Source organism: Bacillus rossius, chromosome 5 (genome assembly GCF_032445375.1).
Source record: "Bacillus rossius redtenbacheri isolate Brsri chromosome 5, Brsri_v3, whole genome shotgun sequence".
NCBI lineage: Eukaryota > Metazoa > Arthropoda > Insecta > Phasmatodea > Bacillidae > Bacillus > Bacillus rossius.
This window is the reverse complement of record NC_086333.1, coordinates 80,641,672-80,657,588: the sequence shown is the minus strand read 5'-3', so window position 1 is coordinate 80,657,588 and position 15,917 is coordinate 80,641,672. Positions and strand designations below refer to the sequence as shown.

The window sequence follows — 15,917 nt, the reverse complement described above, 5'->3', positions numbered from 1 at the left end:
GCGCTTGTATTCATCCGCGCGCCGAACTCCGGCGCCCGTTAAATTTGCATAATTGCGGGAGGAGTGGGAGGGGTTTCGCGAGGTCGAGCGTTTAATACCCCCTTCGCCGAGGGGTAGGATAAGGGAGTGAGGGGGGGAGAGTCCTGGATTTCCGGGGAGGGGGGACTATAGCCCGCGCGCGCTGGGCCCTCATAAACCTTGCAACTCCCGCTTGGTTCGCGGTCCTAATACCTCCGGCCGGCTCCGGAGACTTCCGTCCGCAGGTGAAACATTCACCCCCTCGCGAGGACCCGACCGCTTCCGAGCGCAGCCGAGAACTCCCGAGGTGCGGGTCCGAGCGCGGCCGAGAACTCCCGAGCGCAGCCGAGAACTCCCGAAGTGCGGGCCCGATCGCTTCCGAGCGCAGCCGAGAACTCCCGAGCGCAGCCGAGAACTCCCGAGTTGCGGTGAGTCCAGGGCTGCCCTCTGTAAGAGAGGTCACTCTAAACTTGCAGCTGCTGAGAGTTTGTCGACTCCTTTGCGTGCTTTAAAGACATGATTTAAAACTAAAATGTTTCTCATATTCGTTCAAGACCATTTGAAAGTTTGTACACGAAAATTTTATTCTGGCTATTTGAGTAGCTATTTACATATTCCAAAGGAATTAGCTGTCTAGTTTTGTTAAATTCTGTAACTTCAGGTATATAAAAAAAATTTGGTAACATCTTTGCTCTCTTTATGCGGCTCTTGGGTGATAGTAATTACTTGAATGCGACGGAAGTCAAGGAAATTAAATAACAGGAAGTAGGGAGAAGAGCGCGCCATTTAATTCTATTTTGAGACTTCAATACCACCTTCTTGTTTAACATGATTATAGTTATGTTTTTACAGGGGAATTTTTTTTACCATTTTCCTCTGAAATGAATACTTAATAAGTAGAGACCGGAAAAATTCGCGGTTTCAATGACCTCTAGGATAGACTCCATGATACTCTATGTACTGGGACAAATTGCTCCTGCTCATTGGATACTGACGCGTGACACGCGTCAACTGGGATGCTTGTGATTTGATACCTCTTTTGTTGAAGGTTTTTCATTGGCTTAGAGTCCTTCAGATAAACGGTGGTCCCATCGCTGACTCAGCATAAAGGTGTACGTGTTTGGAGTCTAGCCTATCGCGAAATGAACCCGCGAATTTTTCCGGTCTCTATTAATAAGTTACGGTCATTTTAAGGTTTTAAAATAACTTCTCCAAAGTGTACCACAAGCAAAAAAAAGGTTATTAGTATATTCAAGAATATCAACAATAATTACTAATTTTTAATGGTGGTAATAATCAAAATCTTATATTATTTATTCGAGATATTGTAATCTAAGCAAGGGCGCTTTAGCTGTGAAACTGATGACTCACTTCTCCGTCATCCGACAGTGAGGCGATACCAAAAATTGTGCAGTGAAGCTGGAAAAAAGCCTTATCTTTGTCAATGCTCGACTCTTTGTTAGTCCCAGCTTCTGTTTCAAAGAATTTCGTTCAAAATAACTATGTCACTTCAGCTATCCATCGCAGTAGGAAAATGTTACAATGTTGTTTAAACTATTACGACACTTTTTTTGCAGTTATGAACTGTTCTTAAGTCTAGTGTATCCAATATTATTGTAACATGTTGGATAGCGTTAGGCATGGGTGTCTCTGGCACCTAAAGTTTGGAGGGGGGGATATAAAATAAATTTATTTATTTATTTAAATGCTAGTACCTCCATCGAGTTAAGTATAAAATGTCTGTTTATTTTCAAGCGATGCTTTGTATGTAATTTTTATTTGACACCTGATCTACTAATATGTATATGTCTGCACTGTAAATACATGTATTTTATAAACATGAAAATAGTATAAATAAAACTATTGGATGTACTTGAAAATATTGGGGAGGGGGGGAGGGAAGTGTCCCCCACGTCCCCCCCCCCACGCCAGAGACGCCCGTGGCGTTAGGTGTTTATAAAGAAAGTGAAGTTCAGAATTCGTCTTCAGTGATGGCATAGGCAGAACAATTCTATCATATCTTGTCATCTTTAATAATTGGGGGCATCTGTTTTTTTACGCGAAAAAAATATTTGCATAGCATAATTGTGTTAAAACATTGTAGAATTGTCTGTGCTTCGTGGTTGGCTAATGTCTGTTTCAAGGTCAGCACGGCGATCACGGCCATCCAGTGCGGAAGCAAACAAGTCATGATTGGTAGAGACCGGAAATATTCGCGAATTCATTTCGCGATAGGCTAAAATACAAATAGTTATACCTCAGTGCTGCCTCTGCTATTGTCTGATAACTCACCTGGATGACTCTGGGCCAATGAGAAACACCCGACCAAAGATTTATCGAATCACATGCTGCTACGCTGAAACGTCTCACAAGACAGCAGCCAATGAGTGGGTGGCATTTGACCGAGTGTACGTATAACTATGGAGTTCATCCTACGGGTCATTTAACCAGCGAATTTTTCCGGTCCCTAATGATTGGCCGTGCCATTACACGGAAACAATCGCTAGCAGCCTAATAATTAAAAAGGTGTTTTCGCAACAAAAAAATATACATCTCCCTAGCAGTAATTGAAGTCTTCAATACGATCAAATTATTATTGTAATAGTGTTTAACACATTTTTTTGACGTGATAACGACTTATAAATTCGATGAACGCCGGCTGCACGCACGAAAATTTGTCACGTTCCGCCTGAGCCGAGCGTGCAAGAACCGGCCAACCACCGTGCGAGGAAAATCTTCTATAATGTCAAACAGGTTAAGGCGTGGCTTTTTTAACTAATTGTTCGTGGTTATATTTAAACAGATTATTGAAATTAAATTTTGCAAATAACTGCAAAAAGTATTTGAAAAATTAAAAAGTATGCAATTTTTTCTTAAGTGTTTTCTTATGTCGTTATCACGTAAAATTATCGTCCGTAAACCGACTTTACAGACAACCCCCTTTTTTTCAAATTCGTGCAGGGTTCGCCGATACAACCAGTGACCCAGTGAGCAAGAGCTGGCACAGGGCGGTGTGACGTCTGCGGGGGGTTGCTGGCGTGCGGCACGCCGGGTAATGAGCGGGGCGCTCGACGGGCGATCAGCAGTCGCGTGGCCGACAAATGAGCCCTCGCCGCGCCGGGAAGACGGCCTGTTACGAGGCAGCTCGCGGTTACACGCGGGAAGCGAGGCCTAACGATAATGTGGCCCTGTCACGCTCCGCGGTTTAATGTTCCTGCGGCGACACCGCGCGCGCGTGGCTTTGCTGTCGCTCCCCATGTCTCGTCCCTCGGGAAGCCTAGGATGTCCATCAAGTTCTGTCCCTGCCCGAACACGCCCGAATATTCACCTTCGGCCAACCTCGGGTTTATTTATATATAACTTTATATTTCTCTGTTTTTTTTAATGTAGCTATACTAACCTAACTAACCGTCTATAGTGTTTTAAAGTGCTTTCATGTAGCTAACCTAACCGACCACTTTTAATATTTGAATTCGTTTATTCCTGCGGAAAAATTAAACAAATCCTGAAGTTGGCCGAAGGTGAATATTCGGGCGTGTTCGGGCAGGGACAGAACTTAAAGGAATTCTTAGGCTTCCCCCCTCGTCTCTCTGTCGTTCGAGGTTGTTGTCTGAAGTAGCCCCGCTTCTGGGTTGTAGCCGCGTCCTTGGAGAATGTTTCAACGACGTTTCGGTCGACACTGCAGTCGCCATCATCAGGGAGCAGTTACCTACTGTGTGGGATTTTGGAGAGAATCTAACAAACCTGAAAGTCGTTAACTTTTCGAAAGTAAATGTTGGCAACCTTTATTTTTTTGTGGTCGTTAGATGTATAAGTAGAGACCTGAAATATTCGCGGATTCATTGATCTCTAGTATAGCTTCCATTATCCTCTGCATTTCTCAAGCAAACACGCGTGTTCATTGGGTGATAACTTGTGAGGCGTTTCCACTGGGTAGCTTGTGATTCGACTCTTCTTTGGTCAATAGTCTGCCATTGGCCCAGAGAGCTCCAGTTAAACTGCGAGCCAATAGCAGAACCAGCAGAATTGCTCACATGTTTGAAGTTTAGCCTATCACGAAATGAATCCGCGAATTTTTCCGGTCTCTATGTAAAAGTCCCTATTTCATCTGGAAATGTTCTGGGAACTTCTATAAACTAATGGAACATTTTAAGAACTTAATATACATGATAACCTTATTGTTCTCCAATTTTCAAAAAATTATCGATTACACATTTTCTAACATTAGACCGTGAGAGAATGTTTCGAATGGTTTATCCTGCCTTTATATAATCTCGCCTGAGGCTGGCTTCTTCCTGGTTGGCTGCAACTGTGGGCTAATCAGGTGGTTGTCTGTCTGTGTTTACTGTTTCTTTCTTGTGTTCGTCTCAGCTGTCTATAAATTCACCAATCGACATCCGCTAATTTGGGCTTCTCTTACACTTAATCTCAGTAATAACCGACTGCACAAAAATCATACCTCATACACTTGTAATACTTAACCAACCTAAACTAATAGTTTAAGAACACTACTAAATAACAAATACTCTCAAAAGTTAATAACTAGGGACCGGAAAAAATTCGCGGTTTCGATGGCCTTCAGAATAGTCTACGCATTCCGCTGTACACTCGGGGCAAAAAACGCAAGTTCATTGGCTGCTAACTTGTAAGTCTTCTCAGCTGGTTTTGACTGTGATTCGATCTTTCTTTGGTTGAGGGTTTATAATAGGTTGAGATTCTTCCAGATTAACAGTAAGCCAATATAAAAATCATCTAAAAGGTATATGTATTTGAATTTTAGCCTATCGCCGAATGGATCCGCGAATTTTTCCGGTCTCTACCAATCACTCGAGTGGGGGAACCTTCAGATGCGCCCGTAGACTGACGTGGTGCTGGCTTCCTGTGTCTGTTGGCCTGGTTGTGTGTCCCAAGTTCAGGCCCTGCTGTGGTGCTGCGCCCTGCGGCCTGTGTCCTCACGCCCTTGTGTGTTCTCTGTTCTCGTGTCTCTGATTGGCTCGCGGCCAGACTACGGCTCGGCGCACGACCTATCGGCGGACACCTCGCTGCTGTCAGGTGAGTAGCAGCCGTCTCGCATGCCTCGCCTCGCTCTGTCTCTGGTGCGGTCCAAACACCTCTGCTTCCCCATTTCCCCTGCTGTTCCCAGTCGGTGACAAGCAGGTGGCAGTAGGATCACCAGTACGTAGAGACCGGAAAAATTCGCGGATTCATTTCTCTATAGGCTAAAATACAAATAGTTATACCTCAGTGCTGCCTCTGCTATATGCTCGCAACTTACCTGGATGACGCTGGGCCAATGAGAAACACCCAAACCAATCTTTATCGAATCACAGGCTGCTACGTTGTAACGTCTCACAAGACAGCAGCCAATGAGTGGGTGATATTTGACCGAGTGTACGCAGAACTATGGAGTTCATCCTTGGAGTTAAATGAACCCGCGAATTTTTCCGGTCCCTACCAATACGTAGAGACCTGAAAAATTAGCGGATTCATCCCGTGAAACGATACAATTCAAATAATTATACCTTAGTTCTGCTTCCAACATTGGTTCACTGTTAATCTGGAGTAATGAGGGCCAATAAGAGACCCTCACTCATAGAAGTGTCGAATCACAGGCTACCCAGTCGAGACGACTCACAAGTCAACAGCCAATGAACAGTTGGCATTTGCCCGGGTGTGTAGAGGATAGTGGAGTCTATCCTGTAGGTCATTGAACCCGCGAATATTTCCGGTCTCTACCAATACGTCAAATCCCAACTGAATGGGTGAAAGGTTTCCTGCAAAAACCTCTTGGGCGAGAAGTACTGCCCAATTTTGGCCACAAGCCAAGGGATTCCGCGAATTTCTGGACAACAAAACTGTTAGTAAGTTCCCATGCAATTTTTTTTATTTGCGTTTTATCAGTAGGGGCATGCAGATTTCGCGACAAGATTCTGAGACAAGAATAAAGTTAAAACAATATAGCTTCATCTGTGTTTCGTGATTGGGCGTGTTTCTCCCAGGTACATATCGAATGTTACAATACCAATCACAGTAATTCAGTGCGGAAGTAAACGCGTCCTGAGTGGCTCGGTCAGACAAGGCAACGACTTCTCTCGCAGACGGCCGCCAATCACAAGGAAGAAACAACAGGTGCGGGTATACCTTGTTGCAGTCTAATAATTGTTCATATCTTTTCGCGAAAAATACCTTCTCCTAGTTATCAGCATGCAAGACTCCTGTGATTGGACAGTTGTTAACATCTACCATCATGCGCACTTAGAAAACTCCCAGAAGCAACCGTAGGTCGTGATAACTGTAGTTCCTTACGGGCCCGCATACGATCACTAGGGACCGGAAAAATTCGCGAATTCATTTCGCGATGGGCTAAAATACAAATAGTTATACCTCCGTGCTGCCTCTGCTATTGGCTCACAACTCACTTGGATGACTCTGGGCCAATGAGAAACACCCAACCAAAGCTTTATCTAATCACAGGCTGCTACGTTGGGACGTCTCACAAGACAGCTGCCAATGAGTGGGTGATATTTGACCGAGTGTACGCAGAACTATGGAGTTCATCCTGGAGGTCATTGAACCCGCGAATTTTTCCGGTCCCTACGTATTAGTGCAAGGGATTAAAAGTAGTGTTTTAAGATCAAAAGTAATAATTGCATAACTACCTTAGTAGGCATAATATGAAATTCGTTTAAACATACAATGCTGGATACATTAAATTAAAAGCATTCAAAAAAACATTTTACTGCATGAAATATAAGAAAATGTTAAATCGATCTTTTTCGAATTGGCTAACATATATGATTTTTCGTAGGCGACATTAAGTCTTTAAAATGTTCCAAGACTTTTTTATGGTAATTTCAAAATTATTTCCAGAAGATTGAGGTACTCCGATATATACCTACGCCTGTAAACTGTGCCGATAAGGGATTTTTTATTTCACGTTCCCGATTGATATAATTATTTATGGCTTGGTAATGGTTATTCAATGACGGGATATTCTTCACCTGCTGCCCTGTACAACGCTGACATTTATGAGGAGCACAGTGTCACCCGGCGGCGATCGACTCCCGCGTGGGAAAAACAGAAATCGATTGTGGCCCGCGTCACACGAGTAGTGATAGCAGCCACAGTGTAAAATATTCATCGGCGCGCCACTAGGTTTTGTTGGTATCCCTGGACACAGCAGTTGGTGAAGGGTGGGTGGCGTTGGTGGGGGGGGGGGAAGAGAGAGAACCAGCTGTTCGGGTCACTCCCCTGGAAAAATTCGCCGGTTCAATGACCTCCAGGATGAACTCCATAGTTCTGCGTACACTCGGTCAAATATCACCCACTCACTGGCTGCTGTCTTGTGAAGGTGCCCCTACGTAGTAGCCTGTGATTCGATAAAGTTTTGGTTTGGTGTTTCTCATTGGCCCAGAGTCCTCCAGGTGAGTTGTGAGCCAATAGCAGAGGCGGCACTGGGGAATAACTATTTGTATTTTAGCCTATCGCGAAATAAATTCGCGAATTTTTCCGGTCTCTACATTAGTTACACAGCTTTGATATTGGATTTATATAATGATGCCTTTTTTATTATTTAGTACAATTGTGAAGGGAAGTACAACAGTAAGAAATGTTAAATTTTCTTATATATATATAGTACATTTCTTACTTCTGCGAAACAACGGCAACAGCTTTAGCAACGACAGTAGCGCACCCAGGAGGAGGGACTGTACAACTATCAGTGCGACTGTGTTCTGCCTGTGTTCTACCGTAGCGAAGAGTGGGTGCTGTGGGTAGAGTTTAGTAGAGGTAATATTCTTACGTCGCGGCTTTTCAGGAAATTAATAATAAAATTCAGGAAAAAATAACTTTTTTTTGTTGCGAAATCTAGAGACGTTAGGCACACAGCGAAAATCATTACCTTGAAAACATTTTCTTGATATTCCAAAAGGTTTCTGAGAAATCACTGTTCATAGCGTAAATTATAATATCTAGTGCGTATTGACGCAACCGTTGCAATTTATTTTTAACGTTCTTATACATGGAGACTCACAGGATTCGAAAACCTAATATTCACAACAGTTTATTCCGAAGCCGCGTTTTATGCATGTTTACCCTGAAAATTGCGTTTCTATGTTCCTACTGGTTTCTGAGTAATCACTGCTTATACGAGTATGTTACATTACAATACCAATGTTTTGACGCGGCCGCCGCTATTTTTTGCTTTCTCCTGTATTTCCGTGTATTTATGTCTTGGAGAAGTGAAGTCAGAGATATTCAGGATGGTCGATTAGGTTCGGAGAGCTACATTAAAAAATTGGTTTTCTGTAAAGTCGATTTACGGACGATAGTTTAACGTGACAACGTCATAACAAAACATTGATGAAATGATTGCATAATTTTATGAATAAAATTGAATCATTTTTATTTTAATAATAAATGACTAAATACTTGAAACTATACTAGTAATCAGATTTTTAAAATCCAAGAATAATTAACCTTTATTGCCGAAATTGTTGTTGTAGTAAGCAATGAAAACCACATTTTTTTCACTTCACTTTATAAACAGTCGACGAAACAGTTCATGTGTAGATGACTTGTAATTAATTTTAAAAACTAGCGTTTAGCTATAAAGTTTAAATATAATTATGAACAAGTTTTCATATAAATAAACTATAATCAAATATCTATCATCAATTATATGAATTACCATAATTTTTTAGTCAATTGTAACATAACCTATTATTACTGCACTCGCCGACAGCGTAACGAAACACAGCGTAACGGAACAATGAGCGTAACGGGACACAGAGTACCGGAACAATGAGTGTAACGGACACTACGTAACGGAACAATGTGCGTAACGGGACACTTTTTCGTGTGTGCAGCCGGCGTTCATCGATTTATTAGATGTTGTCACGTCAAAAATACTTTGTAATATTGTAGCCGGTTAGTTTGGTATAGCTAAATTGAAAATGCTATTAAGTATTTTTAATGGCTGTTCAGGAATTGCAACGTAGTGTAGCAACCGGTTCACATAATTCCAGTCAGAGGCCCGAATAGTTCCGAAGTTCACCGAAGGTTGTTGAGGTTCACAGCTCCCACGAGCAACTCAGCAGCGCGTGGTACGGGATAAACACGTGCACGAAAGATGTCCATGTCAACTTTCTTCCATATACTTATGTGAAGGAGAAGTAAGAGAATAGTCGAGAAACATTAAAAAAAACCTTAACGTAAGTGTGAACTGTTGATTACGTCATGATATCTACATCTTAAATTGGTCATTCCCATTTAAAATATTTGACAGTTTTTTAATGTAGCTATTTTAACCTAACTAACTGAACACAATGTTTTAAGGTAATTTTAACGTAGCTAACCTAAACTAAAATAACATTATCAATATCTGACTTAGTTATTCAAAACATAAACATACGGACAGACGCGGAAAAGTAGAAATTAGACGGCGGCCGCGTCAAAACATTGGTATTGTAACAAATAAGCAGTGATTTCTCAGAAACCAGTAATAACATAGAAACGCTATTTTCAGGGTAAACAGAGGAACGTCTAATGTGTGAGAGAAAATTTTTTTCCAAATTTTATTATGTTATTTACGGAAAAGCCGCGTCGCGAGAATTTACCAAAGTACAGAAAATTTGTACCGTGCGAAGTAACTGGTTCAGAATGTGACAGAGGAGTCCGGATAGGCTTGTGAGAGGGTATTACGGGATGTGTGGTGAGGATTAGTCTTGTGAGAGGGTCTAGCACGCTGTGTGGTGAAGGCGAGGCTTGTGAGAGGCTCTGGCGGGTTGTGTGGCGAGGGTGAGAGGTTTTTGAGAGGGTCTGGTGAGCTGTGAGGCGAGGGTGAGAGTGTTGTGAGAGGGTCTGGCGTGCCGTGAGGTGGCAGTGAGAGTGTTGTGAGAGGGTCTGGCGTGCCGTGAGGCGACAGTGAGAGTGCTGTGTTGTGTCGCAGAGCCGGAGGTGCGCGACCTGAGCATGACGGTGTTCAACAGCGTCTCGGCGCACGAGGCGTCGGCGTCCCTGCTGCTGCTGGCGGCGCTGCTGGCCTCGTAGTCGCGTCTCGCCGCGCTCAGGTAATACAACTCTATATACAATAGTGCTGTGTCCGATAGTGTTCCTTTTTTTTATTTGAAACTTCTTTCGGTGCGATGCGATTAAAATTCCGTTTCCTAATTTGAATGCAACATTACGTGAATTTTTTTTTTACTTTCTTTCCCCAGCCTAAGTTAATATAAGTGTGTAAGCGGGTTCAGTTTAGGGGAGGATCTAAGTGTGTCTCAGGCCGACGCCTATACACTCTATCATGCGGGGTATTAACCATGCAGAAACGGTCGCGTGCATCGTTTGCTAATTGGGTATTTATTGCCCAGCCATGGCTGCGACAGGCGCCCCTTTGATAGCCTAGCCTAAAAGCTCACTAAAGTGACCCAGGTAAAACCTGCATAGACACAGGGAAAACCATGGGCCGGTTAATGCGGGGATCAAATAAACATGCATTAAGCAAGCAGGAAACTACTGTACAAGAGGGAAAAGGTCCAGGTAAGAAGAGTTGGGCTGGGCAGAAAGATTCAACCATGCAGGGTTTGGGCGCTTGGGCCTTGCGGCCCGCATTATTCATGTTTGCCCCACCTGGTTTATTATTAGCCAGGGGCGCATGCGCCCCCAGGGGCGGGCGACTTCACTCGTCAACCTAGCCCAGCTGCCCAGCCAGCCAGAGGAAGGTTTTTTTTCCTAACCTAACTAATAACTAATTGTATTTGGTAGGGTTTTGGTTAGGGAAGACTCTAAGTGCGTCTCAGGCCGAAGCCTATACGCTCTAAGCATGCAGGTTTTTAGCCACGCAAGAGAGGTAGCATGCATCATGTGCTGGGAGGGGATTGGCCAGCCATGGCAGCGTTTTAGCCATGACTAACTCCCCTCACTGACTATTCTAGATTAAGGTTTCTGACGTTACAAAGACGGAGAATATGTTGCGGACGGTGCAGAGAACGTGGCGGCGTGCGGCTCAGGTTGAACCCCGCCATGCTGCAGGGATAGGGACCCGCCTGCGCCTGACTCCACCTTGACTTGCTGGCGTCTTGTAAGGGAGTGTTTGGGCAGAGGGCAACACAACGGGGTTTGAGCTTATTTTAAAAGTGAGTAATATTTTGGTAATTATTGTTTATTTAGACAATTACCTTCTTCATTTCTCTTTCTCTATCTCTTTCTCTTCCGTTTTATTCCTTACGATATACTTACGTATCGAGGGATAAATTGCCAATAAAGTTTCGGTACTATCCTGTGTACGGTGTTAAACGCGCTCTTTTTATTTTAACTCTAGACTTTAAAATGAAGCTCTGGATAAGTATTTAGTGACAGTGAAGAAACGATTGATTCTTTATATATTGTTATTTCAAAAAATAAAATAAAGCGCAATTAAAAACACATGTGATACGTTACCTATTTTCCTACGTAGTCGCCATATAAATTTTAAACATGTGTCATAGAGTATCATCAGCTTTTCTATGTCGTCTGTGCACTCAGTTACCGCCATGTTGTTAAACCAGTCAATAACATCCTCTTTTAGTTTTTGTCACTTCTGTACTGTGTCCCGGCCAAAACAATTCTTCGATCTGGGGTAAAGCATTGTATTTTTTTTTTTTTTTTTTAGTTTGTCAGTCATAACTGAAGGTTGGCCCGAGCGTTCTCCAATTTGAATATTCGTTCGCCCGCCATTAAACATGGTGGAGCGGAAGTCGCACGGACGAGAATTTGTAACCACGGTGCTACCATCTGTGGTGGATGGCGCGAACCAAAGTTCACAAAGCCAAAGGGATACGTTATAGTATTAACTGATTTATGAATTTTCACAACATGTCAAGTATTTTATTTAAATTTCCTTGTTGAAAATAAGGTTTAAAGTCGGGGTTTAGTAATTATTTTAAAGTCTTTTATTCGTTTTTATCGGAGCCGTTTCACTGTAAAGTTTAACATTTCGATCTGCTAATCAAATGATTCGATATTCAACGTAGCTGCTCCGGCAACGAACTCTAGCGGCGGGTGCGGAACTACGTGTGATTCGCGTCCAGAAATGCAGTTGAAAACACAATGTTGCGTATATATTTGTCACGCTCGGCATTATTTTAAATTTCGTGTCCACGTTTCGTATTATAAGTGTATTGCAACATGAAAACTCATGATTTAGCTAGTTATCGAGTTTATCATTTACGCATCACTGGCGAGTATTGAAAGAGTTGCACTTTAATATTTGTTGTTTGGGTAGGTTTTTAATTCAAGTGCATTTGGCATTCACAGTTTTCGCGCTCGTAACAACACTCCAGTGCTGTTCACATTAATTGTTATAAAAAATACATGCAAACGAATGAAGAGACGATATCTCGTGCTATTTAAATTATTAAATCTCTGAAACAACATATTTTTGTAATTATACAATGTAATCACTGTTGTTTTCCATTTTAATTAAATCGTAAAGTCAACAAAGTAATTTTTTATGACTAGCTGCCAATTATAATATTAATTTATATCACCACGCTTAGTTTATAAGATCAGAAAAGTCGATATCACAAATGTTTCCGTCATAAAGGTGAAACTAGAAATGGCTTTCTTGCGTGGTTACTGTTTTTATTTTATTTAGTCTGATCTTTGGTGCGTAATCATTTTTGACGTCCTGCGTTATTTTAAACTCTCGTGCAGTCTACAGTCGAAAGGAACATCGCAGCCTTTTAATGTCAATAATAAACTTAAACTGAGTCATGTCTTTACTTTAATGATGGCTTGCTGGATGATTGATGTCTTGACATGATCAAACGGCATCAGGACTTATCCGGGAAGAAAACGTCGGCAGGTGAATCGTTCTCTTACCTGGCTGGGGATCGAAGCCAGGACCCTATCTCCTCTCTCCCAGCCGTAACAGGCACTAACGGTGAAATGTGGAGGGGGCCTCGGTCTCTGGAAAGTGCGCATTAATATTCGCTCCCGTCGTATCTGAGAGAATTTTCAGATTCACGCAATAATAAATTACAAGTTTGCTTCGGGGAAAGAGCGGGGCAAAGTTTCCGCGTAATTAAGGCCCAGCGTTTGACCGTACAGCACGCGAAGAGATCCCTCCTTCTGGGTAAATGAAGATGAATGTGGAACGTGTAAGCTGGAAGTCCGCCCGGGAAGTTTGGCAACGTAATTCACAATTTCTTTAAGCACGGAGATGCTCGAGCCAGCCGCGGCTGTCCAATGAGAGACAGTCAGCTTGCACGGAGTGACTGAGCGTCACTCAGTTCCCAGGCTTGTGCTGTCAGCTACAAAGTGATAATTTCGCCTTTGTATTTTTAGCGGTTGGTTCAAACACAAACCTATTCAAATGCTTAAATTATATTTTTTTTCAGGAATAGTGATTTTTTCCTGGAAATATTTCGTAAAAAGTTACAAATCAAAACTGGTCAGTCTTTACTCAAAACAACTGCTGAAAAATATTCTTCTGAACGTCCGGTTAACAAAAATAAATGTGCTGGAAACTATCAGACATACAAAACATGTGAAACTGAACTCTAGCTTCTCCCACAGACATGTTTCCCCATATTCTGAAAGACACGGATTTTAAAACCTGCCCATTACCTTCTGAGTTCAGTTTCCATAAACCAGTACAGGTGGATGCCTTGTAAACACTTGCACCATTCTCGTTAAGACAGCTGTTATTCCTCATCCACCGATAAGTATTATCATTGCCTCAGAATACTACGGGATGTGTCAAAATAACTTTAGTTCAATTTACAAAGCAATTAGTTTGTTATAAGAGTCTGGACTAAACACTGTAACCATCTGCAATAAAATATTCAAATTATGGCTTTAATAAGGTTCATGAGGCAAGTGTTAAGATATCTTAAAAAATGATCAAACTGATTGCCACCAAGATTGCTGTCATACGGCATAACTGTATTGCATTAAAGAAATGTTTTCATTGAAATTCGTCCTGAAGCATTTATTTAATTGCAATTAAATTTAGTAATATAATTACATCAGAACATTTTTCATAAAATGTTCAGTACCTCTGTTTTTTTCTAATGATTTACTGCCAGTAAGCCACTCCACATAAATTAAATTTATGTATGTTCCAACATGTCAACTGGCGACTAAGCACAACTTCATTACTATATTGTGTGCAATTATTGTTTCAGAGCCAGCTTCAACAGTTTCGCAGTAGCCGAACCCAACTCCAGCTGGCAAGACTTCAGGCACTTTCGTTTGTTTTCTCGTCGTTCCTTTAATTATTATTTTCTTTTGTTATTTAACGTAGGTGAAAATTTTTGTGGGTTGTTGCGAGATGTCATCCCCTCCCCTCGAGGAAAGAAGCAACGCCCCCGGCCCTGGGTGCAGAACACCCTTAAGAACCCACGCGTGCAGAACACCCTTAATAAGCCACGCATGTCAGGATCCCCAGGATCCCCAGGGGCGGCTGCAAGATGTCCTCGGGTTCGCGAGGTGCTCCGTGGGCGAAGGACGTCTCTACCGATGATGTGACTCTATGGCTCATTGTATCCCCGTGTTTGTGCGAGTGCGCGCCAGAAAGCACCAGACCAAGACTGAAAAAAAAAAGAATATAGTGTTCCTCCGTCAGAAAACAAAGGACAATGCGTGTCGCTCTCCAGCCCGGATGAAGGCTACGTTAGTGAAAAGGGAAGTGATGGAGAAAAAAAAAGGATTGTGACGAATGCGCTCCAGTGAAACGAAAAAAAAAAACTAAACCAAAATTCAACAATGTTTGTATGTACCTAAGAATAACTCGTGTTTAAGGTGTCAAAGAAATCTTTTTATTTTGTATGTGTGTTAATTTGTTTTACTTAAAGGGGTAATTAATTTACAGATAAAATAAGAATGTTTGTGATTATCCTGCTTTGTGACATCCAGCCTTAATGTGTCGTAAAATAAAAAAAAAGGTGGGGGGACGTTGTTTTAACCGTTTATTCCGAGAGAAATAATAATACATAATCTCGTTAAAAATGTTTGTAATGTAAAATGTCTATTTAGAATTTGCTACTGTGTAAAATGACTGTCGTTCACCAAAAAAAAATCAGTACGTTTGATTTTATATATATTTAAATTATTTTAGTTTAATGAATGATGTAATGAAAAATTCTATTTGTAAACTTTTGAAACCATCGTTTTCTTTTTAAATTTACAATATATGTTCTGGTGTACTATTAAAAACTTGAAAGTTTTTTAATATCTAGTCATTATAAAGTCCTGTTCACATTTACAAGACACTGGTTTGTTGACTGCAAAAATGTACACACAAATCCTTGTTGCTCACCAATTATTTGTATGTAAAGAACGATGGCACATATGTAAGCTTTGTATTTTACTGCACAGATATTTGTGTAATAAATAAACGTCAATTTTGACATTAGTCTGCGTTGAGGTTTTTATTCTTGTAAAAAACATACATAACTAGAGAGTATTGTTTAGCTACAGTATATACCTTTCCAAGATAACTTGAGAAACTAAACTGTGGACATTGTAGCTTATCTGTTAGTAAGCCTTCAAACCTTTGTATTGGTTTTCACAAAATTTAGTCACGTAGTTTCTGTGTTCATTAGTGGCTCGTGGTCATTCAGAGTGAGGAACTTAAACTATGGCCAAACGGTTGATTTTTTTGACGTGATAACGTCTCATAAATCGATGAACGCCGGCTGCACGCACGAAAAATCATGACTCATTGTCACGTTCCGCCTGAGCCTAGCGTGCAAAAACTGCCAACCACCGTGCGAGAAAATCTTCTATAATATCAAACAGGTTAAGGCGGGCTTTTTAAAAGCAGCAACTTAAAAGTTTGATATGACGTTATCACGTAAAATTATTGTCCGTAAACCGACTTTACAGACAACCCCCTTTTTTTAAGTTCAGCGAATAAA

The 15,917-nt window shown here is 41.6% G+C and overlaps 1 protein-coding gene across 2 annotated transcripts in view; it reads left to right on the top strand.

Annotated features, from left to right (window-relative positions):
• Positions 1 to 15,414, top strand: part of LOC134532105 (protein amalgam-like) — a 297,722-nt gene extending 282,308 nt beyond the window's left edge. The window contains exons 10-12 of one of the 2 annotated variants that reach the window (XM_063368413.1): positions 5,023 to 5,070; positions 9,968 to 10,088; positions 14,184 to 15,414. In XM_063368413.1, the coding sequence (XP_063224483.1) occupies positions 5,023 to 5,070; positions 9,968 to 10,068 (149 nt within the window). In that variant the 3' untranslated portion in view covers positions 10,069 to 10,088; positions 14,184 to 15,414. The remainder of the gene's footprint in view (positions 1 to 5,022; positions 5,071 to 9,967; positions 10,089 to 14,183) is intronic. The other variant, XM_063368414.1, reaches the window with a different exon arrangement.
• Positions 15,415 to 15,917: the final 503 nt, after the last annotated feature.